This window comes from Cololabis saira, chromosome 17 (assembly GCF_033807715.1).
Source record: "Cololabis saira isolate AMF1-May2022 chromosome 17, fColSai1.1, whole genome shotgun sequence".
In the NCBI taxonomy this organism is placed as follows: domain Eukaryota; kingdom Metazoa; phylum Chordata; class Actinopteri; order Beloniformes; family Belonidae; genus Cololabis; species Cololabis saira.
In genome coordinates this window covers 10,163,947-10,182,979 of record NC_084603.1, presented here as the reverse complement: position 1 = coordinate 10,182,979, position 19,033 = coordinate 10,163,947, and the positions used below count along the sequence as shown (strand labels likewise).

General features: G+C 41.5%; 1 protein-coding gene across 7 annotated transcripts in view; it reads left to right on the top strand.

Moving 5' to 3' along the window:
- LOC133464030 (signal-induced proliferation-associated 1-like protein 2) overlaps positions 1 to 16,937 on the top strand; it is a 106,593-nt gene extending 89,656 nt beyond the window's left edge. For 6 of the 7 annotated variants that reach the window (XM_061745964.1, XM_061745959.1, XM_061745963.1 and 3 more), the window contains 6 exons: positions 85 to 223; positions 5,576 to 5,795; positions 7,850 to 7,981; positions 12,576 to 12,693; positions 14,675 to 14,753; positions 15,161 to 16,937. In XM_061745964.1, coding sequence (XP_061601948.1) covers positions 85 to 223; positions 5,576 to 5,795; positions 7,850 to 7,981; positions 12,576 to 12,693; positions 14,675 to 14,753; positions 15,161 to 15,307 — 835 coding nt within the window. In that variant the 3' untranslated portion in view covers positions 15,308 to 16,937. The remainder of the gene's footprint in view (positions 1 to 84; positions 224 to 5,575; positions 5,796 to 7,849; positions 7,982 to 12,575; positions 12,694 to 14,674; positions 14,754 to 15,160) is intronic. The other variant, XM_061745962.1, reaches the window with a different exon arrangement.
- The last annotated feature ends 2,096 nt before the right edge of the window (positions 16,938 to 19,033 follow it).

The following is a 19,033-nucleotide window of genomic DNA, read 5'->3' as shown; positions in this document are numbered from 1 at the left end:
GCCCCAAGGCCTGCTGCGCAGGACGATGTGAAGATGACCTTAGTGATGAGCTGTGCTCTTGTGTGCCCTGTGTGTTGTCTGCAGGCAGCTGTACGCACAAGAGGCAGCCTGCCGGCTTCAGGCTGCTGAACTAGACGGCAAATCACTGCAGCGAATTTCGAAAGAGGAATACTTTAAGATGATGCTGCCCGACAGCCCACCTGGAGAAGACAGGAGTCGGAAGGTGAGGTCATAGGAATTGATTTAGTGAATGCCTGATGACACAAAGTCACATGAGATTTATGATGTTTTATAAAAGCCAGAGAGAAACACATTAAAACTGTATAGAAAGTACTAAAACATTTATTGCATGACATTTAAGCATACACTGGAAACCTTCAAGCTATTTGCTCTTGCTGGTAAGTCTGTATGTACAGGAAAACCATTTAGACCCTATCAGTTGGTATAGCTGCTGTGCTCCGGCGCTGATAGGGCTTCTCTCTACCGACACTAGACCCCTTGTGTCCCCACAGACTGGCACAGTGTTTGCTTAATTTAATTTATAAAGGGGCCTGAGTTTACTCAGTGGGGATTTCATGAATTAAAAGCAGGAAGTTTCACAGAGTGCATTGTTGTTTGGTGTTCCTGGGTCCTGCAGAGTCTATTAATTGCATCTCCAGTTCTTACTATCCCACATCCATTATCAACCAGGAAGGGACCCTGGAGACGGACAAATGGGCTATTTTTGGATGCTGCTCAATTCTAATACAAATGCACTTCACTCCCCTGGAGAAGCTGGCTATGTCCTCTGGCACAGGCAAGCCCTGTCTCACATGAATCAGCTCAGTGCACTGATTTGCTTGTCTTGTTTATCTTCTCCTGGCTCGCTGTACAAAAAAACGGCTCTTACTAAAGACCCAGGCAGTGTTCGCGCCTAGCCTAAAATAAGAGGAGCTCATACCTTCATTTGATTTAACTTTGTTTCCTGCAGAGAAGGAAAGCTCAGTAACCTGTTCAAAGGTGCCACGGACTGATTGTTTAATTCAAATAACAGCAGGGTCTTTGTTGTAATTGCTCTGTCTAGTCTGATAATGTAGGGCACAGAAAAGCAATCTAGGCAAGAGATGCATCGGGGAGGGCACAGTGTCAGGCAATCCAATCATACACACATATGATCCCGAATAACACATGGTGCTCTTTTTTTGGAGCAGCTCCTTTTGGACCGCATGTTTTCAATCCTAAACTGGCACATAAAAAAGAATCACGTTACAAGAAGTACAATGCTAGAAACAATGTTGATACATTTCACATTTGCATAATATAGCGTGACTTGTTTAATCTTCTGAGTGATTAATCAGGGGATACAGTAAAGGTTAATGTTCATTCCAGCAGTCACCCGATGCCAGTCTTTGTGTGGGTGAGCAGGTGCACATGATTTTCCTTGCCAGCCTCAGTGTCCGCTTGGACGGCCCTTGCACGGACAGGCGAACCATTGTGTGGCTGACGTAAAGGAAAGGCCGTTCACAGCTTATTCTCCCACAGCATTCCTGTTTTGAACCCTCTGTGGGAAAGAAAAGAAAGGGAAAAAAAACATCTGAATAGGTGGTTGTCCAACACATCCTCCCAAGTGGCACGTCAAAGGGCAGTGGTGTCTTTGTTCAGTGTAGACGGCAAAAACCAAAGTTGGGGAAATTAGGGGAAATCTGGAGCATGTGTAAATGCTGGCATAACTACTAAAATGTTGCTGTTTTACTGAGGAATTAAAATAACTTAATAGAGCAAATGGGGCCAAGACTGAGGCCAGCTAAGGTGGATTAGGAGGCACGAGAATAACTGAGAATCGTGCGAGTTTTCAATATTCTCTCCATAGTGTGAACAGCGCAATCAATGAAGCAGTGATGGGATGTTTTCAGAAAGCCTCATTTGATGCTGTGCATGTAATGAATAGGTGGTGTTGGGGCTGTTTGGGAAATTGTTTCTCTTGCTGCAACTCAGTTTATTGGCACATTTATTCTCTGCTATTTTTGCATCAAATACAGGGGCAACAAAATTAAAGTTGTTTTGCCGAGCAGGAACCTTAAGGTGTACAAGCGTGTAATGTTGAGGTGGAAAATGTTCAAGGAGGCCATAAACGTATATCTGCTCTAAAGACAGACTAGATGTTAGTAACAATCTCATCGTGGGATTTGTGGGGGATCTGTCCTTGAAATGGAGCTGGCTGGGTGTTGGCTTGCGGGGGTACCGGTCTAGTGTTGGTTACAGCTGGTAAGCCCAAAGCAGACAATTACCCATCTGCACAACTGCTCTGCGTATCATTTGTGGCTGCTTTTGATGTTGCTCCTGCTGTATTTATGTAAGCTAAATGGCACGATGATTGATGGGATTGGTCTTTGCGGTTCAGTATGTTTAAACAGGAGATCTTCCGTCAAAACTGCGGCCACAGTCAGGAACGCTCCTCTAAAGTTCTGTGTAATTCTTCTGCATGTTCAGGCGTTATTTTCTCGTGACAAGTTTGTAGCCCCTGAAACATCTGGGATTGGTCATCCTAACCTCTGCGGTGGCTCTCGTTGGCCAAACTCTGATAAATGAACTTGCTCGCCTACCAGAGTAAAATGATTTTATTACTCGAGCAATAACTAAATAACACAAAGTCTGACCCCCTGTGGATGAATTTCAAAGAAGGTGCAGTGCAGTACAAGTCATTCATACAAACTGTCACAGAGCACCATATATCGATCACTGGTATAAGTCAGTCCCACACATGGTTGGGGCGTGATGTACATCCCTTTGCAGTTACGTAGCTGCAACGGCTGTAACAAGGGTCTACCTTCAGTGTTTACTCACAGTCGCACTCAGAAATTATGCACGGTTTAGCACAAGGACCTGTTCACCATACAGCCCAACAGTGGTCCAGATCCACTGACTAACCCACGACTGTCTGGCCTGGATGTCTGGTTTAGATCCTTCTTTTTCTTTACATTAACACCATCAAATGCAGCATAAAAACGCTGACAGGCGACTTTGGTTTAGTCACTCATATTTTTCAGGTTACATGTCAAAGCATCCTTGTATCCATCCAGAATGTATTGTGGTATATTAAATACATACAGGACTGTCTCAGAAAATTAGAATATTGTGATTTTCTGTAATGCAATTAAAAAAACAAAAATGTCATACATTCTGGATTCATTACAAATCGACTGAAATATTGCAAGCCTTTTATTATTTTAATATTGCTGATCATGGTTTACAGTTTAAGAAAACTCAAATATTCTATCTCAAAAAATTAGAATATTCCCGGAATCTTAATTTTAAACTGTAAACCATAATCAGCAATATTAAAATAATAAAAGGCTTGCAATATTTCAGTTGATTTGTAATTAATCCAGAATGTATGACATTTTTTGTTTTTTTAATCGCGTTACAGAAAATAAAGAACTTTATCACAATATTCTAATTTTCTGAGACAGTCCTGTATACAGTCATAGGAAAAACACAAATACAAATTTTTTTCAATTCTAGGGTTTTAGAAAATCAGGGCATTAAAAAAGAAATCACAATCTTTTAAATTGAAAATTTGAATCTGAACAAAACCCTCAAGACATCAGCAACAAGGTGTTCGTTGTAACACTCAACTAAAGTGGAAATAGTGACCTTAATGTGGACGATGAGCTTTGACCTGAAACTCGGCTGAAATCTGGTCATGCAACAAGTCGAGTGAGTCTGTAACAGAAATGTCTGAAGAGGAAGAGGATACGTCATGCACACTTGTCCTGAGGTTGCATCCATAAAACCTTAGAACTAAAAGGAGGTTGTATTTCCTTTTTCACATGGCTGTATCTCAGGCTCGTCTGTCGCCTCACATTTTCTTCTCCAGCTATTTTCACGGCACCTATACTCCTTCTGTGCTATGTGTGGCTTCGCACATTGAGCTCATTGACCACTGGTTGCCATAGGGGAGTGACCTCTGTCACCACCTCCGTCAGCCCTGTCCCCTGTTTTTACCACTCTGTCAGACACTGCCCAGCTGTGCTCAGTCATTTGCATTTTCCTGAGAGCAAAGAATGTAATTGATTCCTGCCAGAGTCCTCTGATGTCCCCTCCATCACAGGCCAACTGCCTGCTCATGTGAACCTGTCGCCCTCGAGAAACGACGAGGAACACGGCCGGTGGGGATGGGGGCATTCACGACCAGTGTTGGTCAAGTTACTTGGAAAAAGTAATTAGTTACTGATTACTGATCCCTGAACCAAAAAAGTAATCCTGTTACTTTACTGATTACTTATTTTCAAAAGTAATTAGTTACATTACTAGTTACTTTACTTAGTTACTTTTCAAAAACATGATGCACAACCTGAATACACTTTACTGGAACAATATAAAACAATAGAACTTTCAGTTTAATTCTATTCTTTGTGCATATTCCACCATATAAAATTAAATGACAATAAGTAGCTAAATGAAACGGTCTATTTTTAAACTTGTTTTTATTATTTTCAGTCTTAAATTTATGCACATTATGTCGGGCAAAATATTAGATTAGAATTAGAATTAGATTAGAAAACTTTATTGATCTCCAAGGGGAAACTGCTTTGCCACGCAATAAAAACACAAACATCCACTTAACAAACAATACAAACATTTCCATACCATTGCACAAAGCTTATCAACATGATTGGATACTTCATACAACAGAGTAGGCTGCTCAAAGCAAGTGATTTAAATTGATATGAATATAGGCAAGGATAAATAAATAAATAAATAAATAAATATAAGAAAATATACACCTCCAGAAGATTAAAAAACAACAACAACAAGAACAACAATAGACAGCCGCTATTTGTGGTTAAAATATCTGACTGCTGCAGGAACAAAGGAGCGTCTGAGTCGTTCAGTAGAACACTGAGGCATCACTAACCGCTCACTGAAGGAGCTTTTAAGATCCAGAAAATACAGCTCTATCTGACTTGAACTACAATATAACCTGCGACGAACTTCTTCAATTCAGCTGCACTAAGTCCCGTTGGTCTTACATCTAGTTTCACCTGTTTAGCAGCAGAGGGGCCACCGGCAGTTCTCCCGCTGGAGTCTGATGAGGCAGCCGGCGCTGCAGCCCCAGTGGGGGAGGAGGAATCCGGGGGTCTCGCAACAAGCTTTCCTCCCACACAGACCTTACAGCGGACGAGAATGTTTTCATCACTTTTGACCGAGTCAAACTCAAAATAATGTCTGTAATTCCATGCGTTAAACGCTGCATGCTCCTGCTCTCTCTCGCACTCCATGTCGTCTCTGGTTCACCACTGACTTTGCGCCGCTCATACGTCAGTATGAGCGGCGCAAAGTCATGAGATATTTTCACAAAACAAATACTGCATTTAGTAAAGCAGTAACGCAGCCTTCTTTCAGAAGAGTAAAGGTAATCTAATTACTGTTTTTGCAATTGTAATCCCTTACTTTACTTGTTACTTGAAAAAAGTAATCGGATTACAGTAACGCGTTACTTCTAACGCGTTTCTGCCCATCACTGTTCACGACAACTTGACACTGCACATGGAGGTTTGTGATGTATTAACATCTTCTCCCCCCTCCCCTTCAGGTGTCAGCAGTGGGCACCCTGTCACCGAGGCGGTCCATATACAGGACATTGTCAGACGAGAGCGTGTGCAGCAACCGCAAGGCTTCGTCGCATGCCAGCTCGCGCAGCTCCATGCTGGACCAAGCCATGCCCAACGACATCCTGTTCAGCACGACGCCACCTTACCACAGCACCCTGCCTCCTCGCATGATCCACAACCAGGGAGGATCCAACCTGCGGAGTGAGTAGATACTGAAACTCTGGATAGTCCAGCTCAGTGAGTAAGATCCAACCTAGGGCTGGGCGATATATCGAGATTTTAATATATATCGATATATTTTCAAACGCGTTATGGTACGAGACAATATCGTTTATATCGATTATTACAATTTTTTTTTTTTTTTTTTTATGATTTTGATGTAGCTTATTTTGTGACAAATTGACTTGAATGTTTTATTTGAGATTTGCACAAATGTTTTGTTATTTGCACAACCGTCAACCTCAGTGGAAAAGTCTGCCTGTTACTGTCTACATTGTATTTATTGCACAGTGTATTTTAATTTAATTGTTATGCAGGAAAGGGATATTTGTTTTATTTTATTCAAGAAGCATTTTTATTCTATATATGCAGGCAGTTTATTTTTATTTCATTTGTTTTATACATTTTGATATTGTGCAGACCTCTGTTAATAAAGGAACCTGTGTGACATTTGGCACGAGGCTTTGTATAAAACTGACTGTTTTTTTAATGGTTTGCCTCAGAAAAAAATGAAGCTAACAGAGATGCTATGCTATAATGCTTTGGGGGAAACCCCAATTATGGCACAGAAAAAATATCGATATATATCGAGTATCGCCATTCAGCTAGAAAATATCGAGATATGACTTTTGGTCCATATCGCCCAGCCCTAATCCAACATGTACAGAACACTTTCCAATAGTTGATCAACACTGAGGAGAAGCTTATTGAACTCTTATCGAACTCCCTTGAAGACCCAGAAGCCTAATATGCACTTTGTCAGCATGCTGCTCCTGGATTATGTTTCCTCTTGTCTAGTGACAGACGACAGCTAGGATATAGTTACTTGTGACTTTTTAATGCCTTTAGCACAAGTGAAAACACTCCAGCAACACTCCTCAATAAATACCGTTGATTACCGTTGATTGGAAATGGGTGAGGCTGCATGCAACTTGAAAGCTAAGCGCCACTCCGTTGGCATTAAGTAAACACCTGTCACACAGCTGGCTAGTTTTCCTTTCCCTGCTGTTCACCCAGGTTCCCGAGAAAAAAACACGAGTCAATGAGAATTGTGATGTGTGCTTCCTGCGCTGCTGCAGGTCTTTGAGATGTGTGACGTGAAACATGTCAGTTTTTTTTTATTCCACCTGGAGTTTCACAGTGTCTGTCATACATAATGTCTCATTCAGTCATCAGTCCCCGCCTGCCTACCCTCTGTCCCCGCTGTCTCATTTCCATACCGTCCCTCACCCGTCTCCTGCTGCCGCCATTAGATGCCAACCAAAAAAATGGGCTTCGGGAAGATGTTTTTCTGTCCAGCTTCTTCTAGCTGTCAGCTTGATGGATCCCTGATTGTTTTGAAGGATAGTTGAGAAAATACCAGCTCTCTCCTTTCCCTTTTTGAAACAGCCCAATTTGGTAAACAGTGAATCACTCAAGCTTCCAGAAGCTTGATAAATTGAAAAGAGAATGTCAGCTTCACCCCGAGCTCCCTTTTGCCTCTTCTCTGCCTCCCCGCTCGGGCTTTTCTAAATGCCTCTCTGAAGAACGGGGGCTTGTTTATTGCTTTCTCTGTCTTTCAAAGCTGAGAGGGAGAAAGGGTGGGAGGGACAGAGGGAAGGGAAAGGAGGTATTGATTGAAACATGAAGACATTCGCTTAGACAAGTCATTTATCGTCCCTCAGACACAGCCTTGTAAGTGATTCACAGAGAAGTTGGTTTAATGTGACTGGAGCCTATAGTGCTGTCACTTAGATACCAACCTTCTCTTTTTGAAAAGTGTGATTGTTTGCAACCAGTAGGAGGATTTGTGAAAGCCAATACAGACTGGAGTTGCAGTTACCTTAAACTTGATTATAAAGCCAAGTGCTTTGATTTTGGACAGCAGAGTTTAGGTGAATTTCAATAAAACAGTTCCAATGAACTCCCTGCCTCCCCCCTTCTATGCCCCTCCATTCCTCCCCAACTCCTCTCGTCTGATGCGACTCAAAGATTAGCCCTCCCTTACCCAAGGCCGGGCTCAGACACTGATCCAACATGCCTGCCTATCTCTTCAGGTGAGTTTTGGTTCTCTGACGGTTCCTTGGCGGACAGGTCCAAGTTCAACGACCCGGGCCTCATGCCCCTCCCAGACACTGCCTCTGGCCTGGACTGGTCTCACCTGGTTGACGCAGCACGGGCCTTCGAAGGTAACCAGCTCGGCTAAAGCTGCTGGCACCTTGTTTAACTGCCCCCAGTGTCCCCTCTGGCTGCTTAACTTGTACAGTCATGTCAACGGGAAAGTATTTCACCCTTTGGTTTTTTAAGGTTTTATGTATCTGGACACAATTAACAAAAACAAACCAACATCTGATCCTTACTTGGTCTTAAAATGAGGTAAATACAGCCTTCCGATGAACAACAACACATGACCGGGTGAGTCCTTACATAACTAAAACTAACTCAATATGCAGAAGAAGCAGCTTGTGGAAAACAAAGTAATCCCTGCGAGTCAGTGGCTTGTTGACATGCTTTTAGTAACAGGAACTTGTTTTATTACATCTCTAATACCATTGTGGAGGATCTTTGGTGCCACCACAGGATTTGAGGTCTGGACCATTAAAAAGTCTTAATTCTTTTATGCTGTAGCCGTTGTGATGTGGGTTTGCTGCTGTGCTTGGTTTCATGGTGCTGCATGACTTTGCTCTGCGTGGTTTTAGTCAAGTCCTACCTATCGGACTGATGGTCTCACGTTCGCTCTCGAAGACGCTGGTATGTAGAAGATACCGTGGCGTGTCAGTGACAGCAAGATATTCATTACCTGTGGCAGCAAGAGACGAATTCAAATCATCAGCAGCATCTTCTTTAGGATTAGGGATGGGTGGTATGGACTAAAAAATGATCACGATAATTTCTGGCATTTATCCCAATAACGATAAAAATGACGATAAAAAAATACCAATACAAAAGGTGTAATCAACGGGAATATTTCTTTCTTTCTTTCTTTCTTTCTTTCTTTCTTTCTTTCTTTCTTTCTTTCTTTCTTTCTTTCTTTCTTTCTTTCTTTCTTTCTTTCTTTCTTTCTTTCTTTCTTTCCTTCTTTCTTTCCTTCTTTCTTTCTTTCAGGCTCATTTCTTTCCTTCTTTCTTTCCTTCTTTCTTTCTTTCTTTCTTTCAGGCTCATTTCTTTCCTTCTTTCTTTCCTTCTTTCTTTCTTTCTTTCAGGCTCATTTCTTTCTTTCTTTCTTTCCTTCTTTCTTTCTTTCTTTCTTTCTTTCTTTCTTTCTTTCCTTCTTTCTTTTTTTCTTTCATTCTTTCTTTCATTCTTTCTTTCTTTTTTTTCTTTCAGGCTCATTTCTTACCTTCTTTCTTTCTTTCCTTCTTTCTTTTTTTCTTTCATTCTTTTCATTCTTTCTTTCATTCTTTCTTTCTTTTTTTCTTTCAGGCTCATTTCTTTCCTTCTTTCTTTCTTTCAGGCTCATTTCTTTCTTTCTTTCTTTCAGTCTCATTTCTTTCTTCCTTTCTTTCTTTCAGGCTCATTTCTTTCCTTCTTTCTTTCTTTCAGGCTCATTTCTTTCCTTCTTTCTTTCCTTCTTTCTTTTTTCTTTCATTCTTTCTTTCATTCTTTCTTTCTTTTTTTCTTTCAGGCTCATTTCTTTCCTTCTTTCTTTCCTTCAGGCTCATTTCTTTATTTCTTTCTTTCTTTCAGGCTCATTTCTTTCCTTCTTTCTTTCTTTCAGGCTCATTTCTTTCCTTCTTTCTTTCTTTCAGGCTCATTTCTTTCTTTCTTTCTTTCTTTCTTTCTTTCTTTCTGGCTAATTTCCTCAATTTATCATTTTTACCGTGAGATGACAAATTCTTACCGTGGGGAATTTTTTTGACGGTTTATTGTGAACGGTAAAATATCACCCATTCCTATTTAGGACTATTGTTGATGTATCTCCTCCTTGACGTTGTGTTAACACACCAAAGATTATACTTTCATAGAGAAGATCACACTTCCTGATAATTAATCAAGTGCATTTGATTAGTGAGCTCTGGAGACTGCTTACCCTCTTAATTATTACTTAAGCAGTGATGGCGTACTTTCACACTTATGCTTAGTTTGGGTTAAATAAGAACGTGCGCGTCATGTGATGTTGTTCATCTGACTTTAAACTTCACTTTAAGACTTGGTAAAACCTGGGTAATTTATTCATCCTGTACTGATACTTAAAACCTAAGAACTGAGAGTTGATGTCCTTTCTCTTTGACATGAGTGTTTGTGTGTCTTTAATCCGCAAGTGCTCCCTGGCGTGCATGCTTAGGTTTGTGTAACCTGTGTGTTTTGTCTTCCTATTACTGTCTCTTAAGTGCTCAAGGAGGTGACTTTTGGGGAATCCTTCTGCTTTTCGCACTGCTGCCCTGAGCTTCCCATCAAGCACTTTAATCTGGAGAAATTAGACATTATTTTACAACAGTGACATGGAGCCAATTAACACACCCTTAAAACCACCAAGTACCCATTCAATCAGATCTCTTCAAGTGGAGACTATTAAGCTCCTGTGTTGGTAGTTTTGGGGAAACTTCGACTTCTCTCTTTGCGTCCATTAAGTCTGGATATGAGGTATTGGAAAGTATTGATTCCCCCTCTGTTACACAGGGAGTTTTGGTGGAAAACAGTGGTTTATGACCGAAGCACATCTTTTTTGAGGATTTAGATTATGCCTGGCCAGCCACAATTGTTCTCAATACAAAGAACACCTCTCGAGGCCACTGGATACGCATACAACCAATCAGAGAAGTGACGAATGTGACATAGGTAGAGCAACAACCAGACTTGTATCAACAAAATACATCCAAAATAGCGTTTTGTTGAGAAGGAATGCGGCTGGACAACTATCAACGGTTTTGGAGTGAAAACCTGATGATCCAAGATCTTTTCTTTTGAGGGGTTGCTTGTTGGATGCTCCCGTATGTGTCACGCGGCACGCAGCCCGGCCCATTGGAGTGGGTTTGGTAAATCCTGTACCAGTGGAAACAGCTGTGGGTGGAAGGTTACCAGACCCCTTTAACCAGAGAGAGTTGCTGTGACGGTCAGCCTCATGTGACATGAACTCTGAGAAAATATAAAATTGCTTTTTCAAATTTAAACTCTGATTTTAGTCCATTAAAGAATGATTCAACTGAACCACATCATGGGCAGCATCATCATCATTACCTCTGCTTGATTTGAGTATTTATTCAGCCATTATCACATCAGTGCATTCCCCATCTACAGCGGTAACTCTAGCATGCAATGACTTGGTTTTTTTTTTTGTTTGTTTGTTTTGTTCCACTTGAACTGTAACTGACCTCAACCGCTGTACGGATAATTTAGCTTGCGATCAGTCAATTGTCAATTCTGAGATATTTTCTTTGATTCGTTTGGTTCTGCTGAAAAGTGTGGAGTCCGTCAAATGATGGAGTGGAATCGCGGTGGACGATGAAGGATCTGGATGACAGCTGAAAGGCGGTTGTGACGGCAGCGCGAGTAAACTGGTGCCTTGTTGCTGAGCAGAAAGTGGCTCGGGGCTCGGGGCCATAGTGCCATGTATGTTTAACCAGCTCTGTTCAGAGCCGGGGGAGAAGGGGGTTGTCGTCGCAGCTGTAAAGCATTCATAACCCCCAATCGCCTGGATGCTGAGAGACTGCTCAGTTTCATTTTTCATGATTTAGAGATAAAAATAAAAAAAAATCTCTCCTAGCGTGCAGCATTCACAAAAAGAGAGGAGGGGGGAAAAAGAGAAGCTGCGTCTTATGTTAACATTTAAAAGTAAAAGCAGATGGGATTAGAAATAGGCTTTGGTAAATTTCAACAACAAGGATTTGGTGCAATCACTCAAATGTTGTATGTATTGAAATAATAACACACAAATAAACATGAATATTACGTCCACTCACAGTTGTGGGGATTTCTCTTTACAGTAATCTGTTTTTGCGACTTTCGTCAAAATGTCAACAAACTCTGGACATAAGGTCAGGCAAAAAATGACAAGCTGGCTCTTGGCACCCATCTTTTCCTTCAGAGAGGTCTTTAATCTTTGTGAAACAGCCATCAAAAATGAAGATGATGTTCATTCATATGTAAATGAAAGCCCGGTCTCCCTTTTCCTGCCTTGTTGGAACAAGCAGCTCCGGGTTTCAGCCGCTTTTGTCTTGGATTGGATTAGCTTTCATTTTGGGGCTAAATTAATGGAAGTGCTTGCTTAATCTTTTCTATGAATATGCAGATCCTCCTATCTGTAGTCTCAGACCAGGGGCTTGAGAGGGAGTGGTTACTAGAGAAAAGAGCATTACGCCTTAAAACTGAGCAGTCCCCGAGCATAACATGCCAAGTTTGGGTTTTCCATGCGGCTTTGACAAAGCTTAAGGGCCTGATAGGGTAAAGCAAGCATGACTGGTGTCTTACAGCTCCCTGGGATCCAGCCCTTTACGAGCCAAACAGCTGTCAGCGGATACTCTGAGGGGTGAAGGCGCTGCACATGCACCACAGGGACCTAACTGTGTCTTTAACAGTCTACAGATATCCTGTTAGCACCTTGTTCCTTATTGTCTGATTATTACCTCTCAGTACAGGATGAATTTGGTGGCTTTGCACCAATGCTTGAACAGAACCATTCACTCATTCAAACCGTGAATGAATCGCCCATCCTGTCAGGAATGTGTGTGCACAATTGTGTCGCCCCGGTCTATTTTAGTAGTTTGTAGACAAAATGAAACACATTTCCTGTTCTGACTTCAAAGGCAGATCATGACCTTTTTGCGTCACCTGTTCTGCCCCCAGACCAGCGCGTGGCTTCTTTCTGCACGATGACGGACATGCAGCGGGCCGAGGCGCTGCAGATCTCCAGAGAGCTGACCAGGCGGGTCGTGGAGGCGGAGGGAGCAGCACTGGAGGCAGAGTAGGCTTCACTGACAACACAAACACACAAGCACACAAACCCCCATAGAAAGTGAGGACTCATTCTCCTCTTGAACTCTAACTGTCCAGTCACAGCTTAGCAACCGTTACTAGGCACAGCAGGCCTGTCAAGCTTGGAGGACTGTGAACCTTTTTTCTTTCTTCCTTTCTTTCTTTTAAACTTCTTTAGGCCAAGCTAGAACTTGATTGAAGCGTGGAGGAAGCCCTTGTGAACTTGCTTGATTATTTGCTCTTCCACAGCATGTCGTTCCTTAAATGTGACGCACTCTGCTGGTCTGCAGGGAATGCTAACAAAAAATTAGTGGAGGTCTAAACTACAACTACTGATATGCATTTATGCCTAAAAATAAAATGGTTCAAATCCAGTTCACGCATTAAAAAAAAAAGTCATAACATCAATAGTTGTCTCTTATTGTACAACCTGAAACAGATGATGATCAATACCTTCTTATTGATAGCTTCAATAGTTTTACTCATATCTATTGCATGTTGGATCGTTTCACATCTCAACGTTCCAGAAGTGTTTAAAAAAACAGATTGATGAGCTCGAGCTAATTTTCTAAATAAGAACAGAAAACAGGGTATAAGTGACCATCTGCTGCAAAGAATTACTGGCAACACCTGCAGCCTGTCTACATCACAGGTTCTGTAAGTCACGGGCAAACACTAAATAATGCATCTCCATTCAGGGTTTCAGTCGCCTTCAGTTTGTAGAACTACACCAGAAAATGATGTGATAAGTTTAAATCTACACATTGTATGGAGAAGATAAGGTAACTAAATAACCCTCAGCTGGTAATGGCAAAGTAAACCTTGATGCTGCGGTTGTTTCCTGCAGACTGATGTTCCAATACAACAAACTACAGAGAGCTTAAAGGGGCACACTTACCTCGCATTAAAAATATCTGTGTCACGTCGGCACTCTCTCTCACCTGGTGCAGCATTTTTAGTGATTATGGTGGGAAAGTGCTGCTGCAGTTGCAGCTCTGTGCAGCACGCACAGTCTAAACGCTGAATACTGGATGATACTGGCAGCACTAGGGCTGGGGATCGATTCAAATGTCAAGAATCGATTCGATTCCGATTCTTAAGACTCAGAATCGATTATCAAGATTTGATTCGATCCGATTCGATTCAATTCCGATATTGATTTGGGTTAGTGTTATTAAAACTGTTTTTTGAGCTGTTGCATGAATTATATGACTGTAGTTATGCAAAATATTACTACTAGTATTATATTGAGATTAAACAGCAAGTATTGGCAGCTAATGATGCTGTAAGGACCAATCAGCTCCCAGAATGCTGATAGAACTGCTTTCAGAAACATCGTGGGTCAGAATTACCAAACAGATCCAGGGAGGAAACAGAGACGGATGAAATCGGTTTTATTTTTTTCCCACATTCCGTTTTTATTTGTTCCATTTTTGGTCTATTTTGGTTTTTAATTTTTGAGCATTTGGTTTTTAGCATTTTTTGCAAATGTAACCCCAAGACAGTATATAAAGTAATGAAATATAGACAATTTATGCAATTATAACCTAACCTTTAATGTTTTCATACCTTTAAACATATTTAAAGGCAAAAACATTGCACCAGTTATTCTCGTGTCCAACAAAACATTCCTTTTTTGGGGATAAACAAAAAAATAACCAAAAGTTGTAATGTAATGATGAAAAAAAAAAAAATACATAAATAAATTTTTTTTTAAAAACCAAATAAATAAATCGATCTTTAGACATATGAATCGATTTTTAGGAATTAATATGAGAATCGATTTAGAATTGGTAAATCGATTTTTTCAACACAGGCCTAGGCAGCACTCACTCTTTTTACATAGTTTGGCAAAATGTCTATATGTATAGAGAAGATAACTTACCTAGTGTCATTTTGTTTGATTTTTAATAAACTAGTTTTGGTCTTTGACTCTTCTTACCAACACCCTTGCTTGTGTGAACCAACAGCAGCGCTCCATCCACGCTGACCGGCAAAGTCAACCAGCTGGAGGTCATCCTCAGGCAGCTGCAGCACGACCTCAGAAAGGCAAGTTCACATAAGACGCTAATTTCTCAATTACATTTTTGGCACCTTTGTCCTTTTTCTTTTCCACAACACCAGACACTGCACGTCTGTGTCACGCAGCCTGACAATGAGTAATGGGTGCCCCGAGGTCTGTGCTATACAAACTCATCCACCTAATTCCATATCCCACTTCCTTCGCTCATTGTGTCTCAGTGCACCGTTTCCCCACCCTCACTAATGTTCTTAAAACTGGACAGGAAATGCACTTCTGTCAGAGCAGAGGAAAGGCTGCTTTTCCATTTTAATGCCGCCTGTGTACACCACGCTGACGTAATAGCAGGGCTTTCATCACCCTTATTGTACCTTTATTTTTTTTTCCTTTTTTTTCGTTGCACGTCCCCATTTTGATTGTGTTTCTTTGCTTACAGGAGAAAGAGGATAAGGCCATGCTACAGGAGGAGGTGCAACACCTGAGACAGGACAACATGCGACTGCAGGAGGAGAGCCAGACAGCAGCAGCTCAGCTCAGGAAGTTCACAGAGTGGTTCTTTCACTCCATTGACAAGAAACCCTGATGGGGATACTTAAATGCACCAGGAGGCGGGGTACACCCCATCTGGGCCCCTGATTCAATTCCTATTTAAGACTCCCAGATGATTGACGACTAAATAAAGAACAGGGCAATTACTAGCCTCTAGAGTGAACGAGACACTTTGAAAAGTCCAATTCTTACGAGACTGCTGCTGCCCTGTGAGGAAAAACACTTGAAATCCTGATCTGGACCTACATGTGGGATCCCTTCTGTCTGCAGTGCAGGGCTGCTCGACGTTAGCAGTCTCTCCATCCTGGCAAACGAGGCTCAAGGGAAGCCCCGCCTCCAGCACTGGAGGGAGGAATTGAGAAAGGCATCCCCCAGGGGCCCCTCCTGAGTTCCCGGGATCTTTTTACAGTAGTGGAATGTAAAGCTCATTTACTGTAGTCAACATTTAATCTACCTACGTAAGTCACGTCAGTCTACTGTACTGTATACTCAGCTGTACTGTATCATACTGCACACACTGGCACACAGCTGTTTCTGTGCCGACCTTCACAGACACGAGAAAACGGAGAGAATGACAGGGAGAGAGGGAGGGAGGGAGGAATGTACTGGACATAATGAAGACGTACTTACTGTCTGCTTGCACCAGGAGGAAACGTGGGGGGTCTTGAAACCTACGGTTGGGGTGGGAACGAATGTAGCTGAGACCCTTTTTTCCTCTCTGGAATCCTGGTTCCCAAAGTCACAAAGGTTTTGAGGTTTGATGTTCAGAGATTTTGTTTTAAAATCAGTTCCAGCCTTTTCTTTTCCTCCGTGTTGTAACGTAGGGGTCACATGGCAGTAATTTTGATGTTTTAAGGTGCTTTTTCCCCCTACACACATTCGTCAGTAGTTTCCATTCACTGTCACAATGTCTTAGCAATAACAAAGTGGTAGTTACAAAACTGTGTTTTAAAAGACAAAAAAACCCAACAAAAATATAGAAGTTAGCACAAAAGTGAGTTTTCTTTTTGAGAATCAGTTGTATTTGACATGTATTTTTAAAGCTGGAGGAGACTGTGCCTAAAATTGGTTGTAAATGGATTGTTTCTTGTTTTTAGTTCTCTTTTTATAAACACATGCCTTGTCTGTGGCTCACTGATATAAAGTCATGTGTGAGTGTGCGTACTGTGTGCGTGCGTGCGTGTGTGCAGTTTAACACAGCAAAATGTGTTCTTATGCAGTGGTTTCTAGAGCATTAGAGCAAGCGCCAGTGAACCACAATTACAATGCCAAATGTGTTTATTTCTGTACATAACTGCCACAGAAGTGTCTTGTATTTAACTCTATTATTTAAGCTTATTTAACCTAAAGTTGTTTATTTTATTAAGGGTATTTGTTTTTCTGCACTAAGGAGAGATAAAGCTCTGTGTATGTTGTAAAATGGATAGGTTGCCAGGGCAAAACATTAAAAAACAAACAAACAAAACTATATATTTAAATATATAAATGAAGATTTTGGAGATTCCAACATTTGGATGCTGCTAGATTAACAGTTTGCTGGTTTGTATGCTTTTAAAAATGTCTCTCTCCCTGTTAACTGTCTCATCCCTGGTGGGACCTTGGTCGGTTTTTGTTGTTGTTGTTGTTTTTTTTTTCCCTTTTTTTTTTTTAAATAAATGTAGTTGTAAAAATAAGCGCTTTCTTGTTTTCCTCAGTGTCTTTTCGGACAGTTTTCAAAATAGGAAGCAGAGAAATGCCCGGGAAGCCGGCTGGAACTCACCCACCTACTGGCAACCATAGCCGTGTTAGCTTGGCCGACTTAGCTTACGCTAACCTACTGCCATTTAATATCACCTTGCATTTATTCTTATCAAGTCTGTCCAAACATCACCATTTCAAGTATTCACATTCAATTCAAAAACTCTTGATTAATCCCCAAAGGGAAAGTAATTGTTGCTGTAGTCATGATTGAAGTTTTTTCAAAGGTGGTATCACTACTGAAACACCTGAAATGAGGACTCGAGCTCAGCTGGACCCCCTCGCTCAACCTGGTACACTAATATACCATGGATGCCTGGAGACGTCCGCTTGGAAAGATCATGAAAGGATCCACAGCAGCTCCCGGAAAGCAGAATCGGAAACAACTGCTGCGTTTAGCTGACGCCTGGTTAGCTGCGGGCCGCCGAACTAAACTTCATCCTCGGACCCTTCAGGCCAACCTACAGCCAGTCGCAGCGGCCTGTTAGTAAAATTAAAAGCACATCAAAATGTATTTTTCTTAAAATATGAATGATAATGCTCAGTCAAGACTTTTATCCACAGCTCAGAAGTTAAAACACCGCTAAGTACTGAAAGGCAGAAGTGAAGACGGCTATCCATTGGCTGTGCCAGCTGCCAATCAAAAGCTATCATTTATAAATGTATTGCTTTACGTACTATAACCGTATGTGGTATAATAAAATAAAACATCACTCTGCATACAGTTATCATTGAGGTGAAAGTGTTATTTGAACCAGGCTGGTGGCCTGGGTTCCGGGTTCTTCCTTGTCGGTCTCTGGGCTCGCGGGTGGCGGGGTTGCCTCCCCCCCTCCCCCACTATACTATATTATTACACACACACACACACACACATACATACACATAGCCACATAGACATATAAACACACACACACACGCACACACAAATATACATATATTCATACATGCACACATACACACACATAGCCACACATATACATACACACACACACACACACACTTAACCACACATACATATATACGCTCACACACACACACACACACATACAGCCACTCAGACATATACATACACACACAAACACACACACACACACACACACTGGCTTGTTCACCTGCATGCTTGCTCTGTAGTTTTTTGGGGTTAGTTAGCGGTAGCTTAGCTCAGACCGTATTCAGATTTCGAGATTTGGGTCGATTGCTGTTCGTGTTTTGGTCGGCTCTGTGTTGGTTTTGTGTTTCGTTTGTGGTTTTTGTTGCAGATTTCCAGTGCTCGACGTGTGGCTCCGTGTGCTCTTGCTTCCTGGATTGGCAGTGGATGTCACCCCCCCCCCCCCCCAAACAAAACAAAAAAAAACTCACTGGGTTTGTATGTGTATATATATGTATGTGTATGTGTATGTGTATGTGTATGCGTATGTATGCGTATATATATTAAATATAAGCAGCAGGCTTGATGTACATTTCTGCTACAGATATGGACATTTTAATAATGAGGACTGACTGGCCTTTGGCGCTCTGCCCCCAGTGGTCAGTTGAGGCATTTAGTTCTTACTCACTGATTTGTTGCAAACTAGAAGTAAGACTACTATCGCTTGGTTGCTTCCCCACAGCACATTTAGAATGTCTGGTGCTGTTATGGCTGATTGATGTTCTGCATCCCGTTTTGTTTCTTTCATTGGTTTTATGTTCATCCAGTGGTGCATGGAGGCTGTTTGTTCTGCGTTGTGACCCGCCTCTGGAAATCAAAGCTGAATCCACACGATCCAGAATTAATTCTTGCATCAAAAATAAGGGTAGCTAGTCAGGCTCACTCTCACACTATTGATATTAAATATCTAATTGGAAGACAACTTCAACGAGGCTTCGGTTTAATTGGAAAAACATAACTTTTAAAGATTAAAGGCATCCTTATATCTTTCATTGCAGAAGAAGCCAAAGCTTAAAGATAATTAGCTTAGTTTAGCATAAAGAACTGTTAAAAGCTACAGCTCTTTCACACAAGATTGTCTTTGTGTGTTCAGGG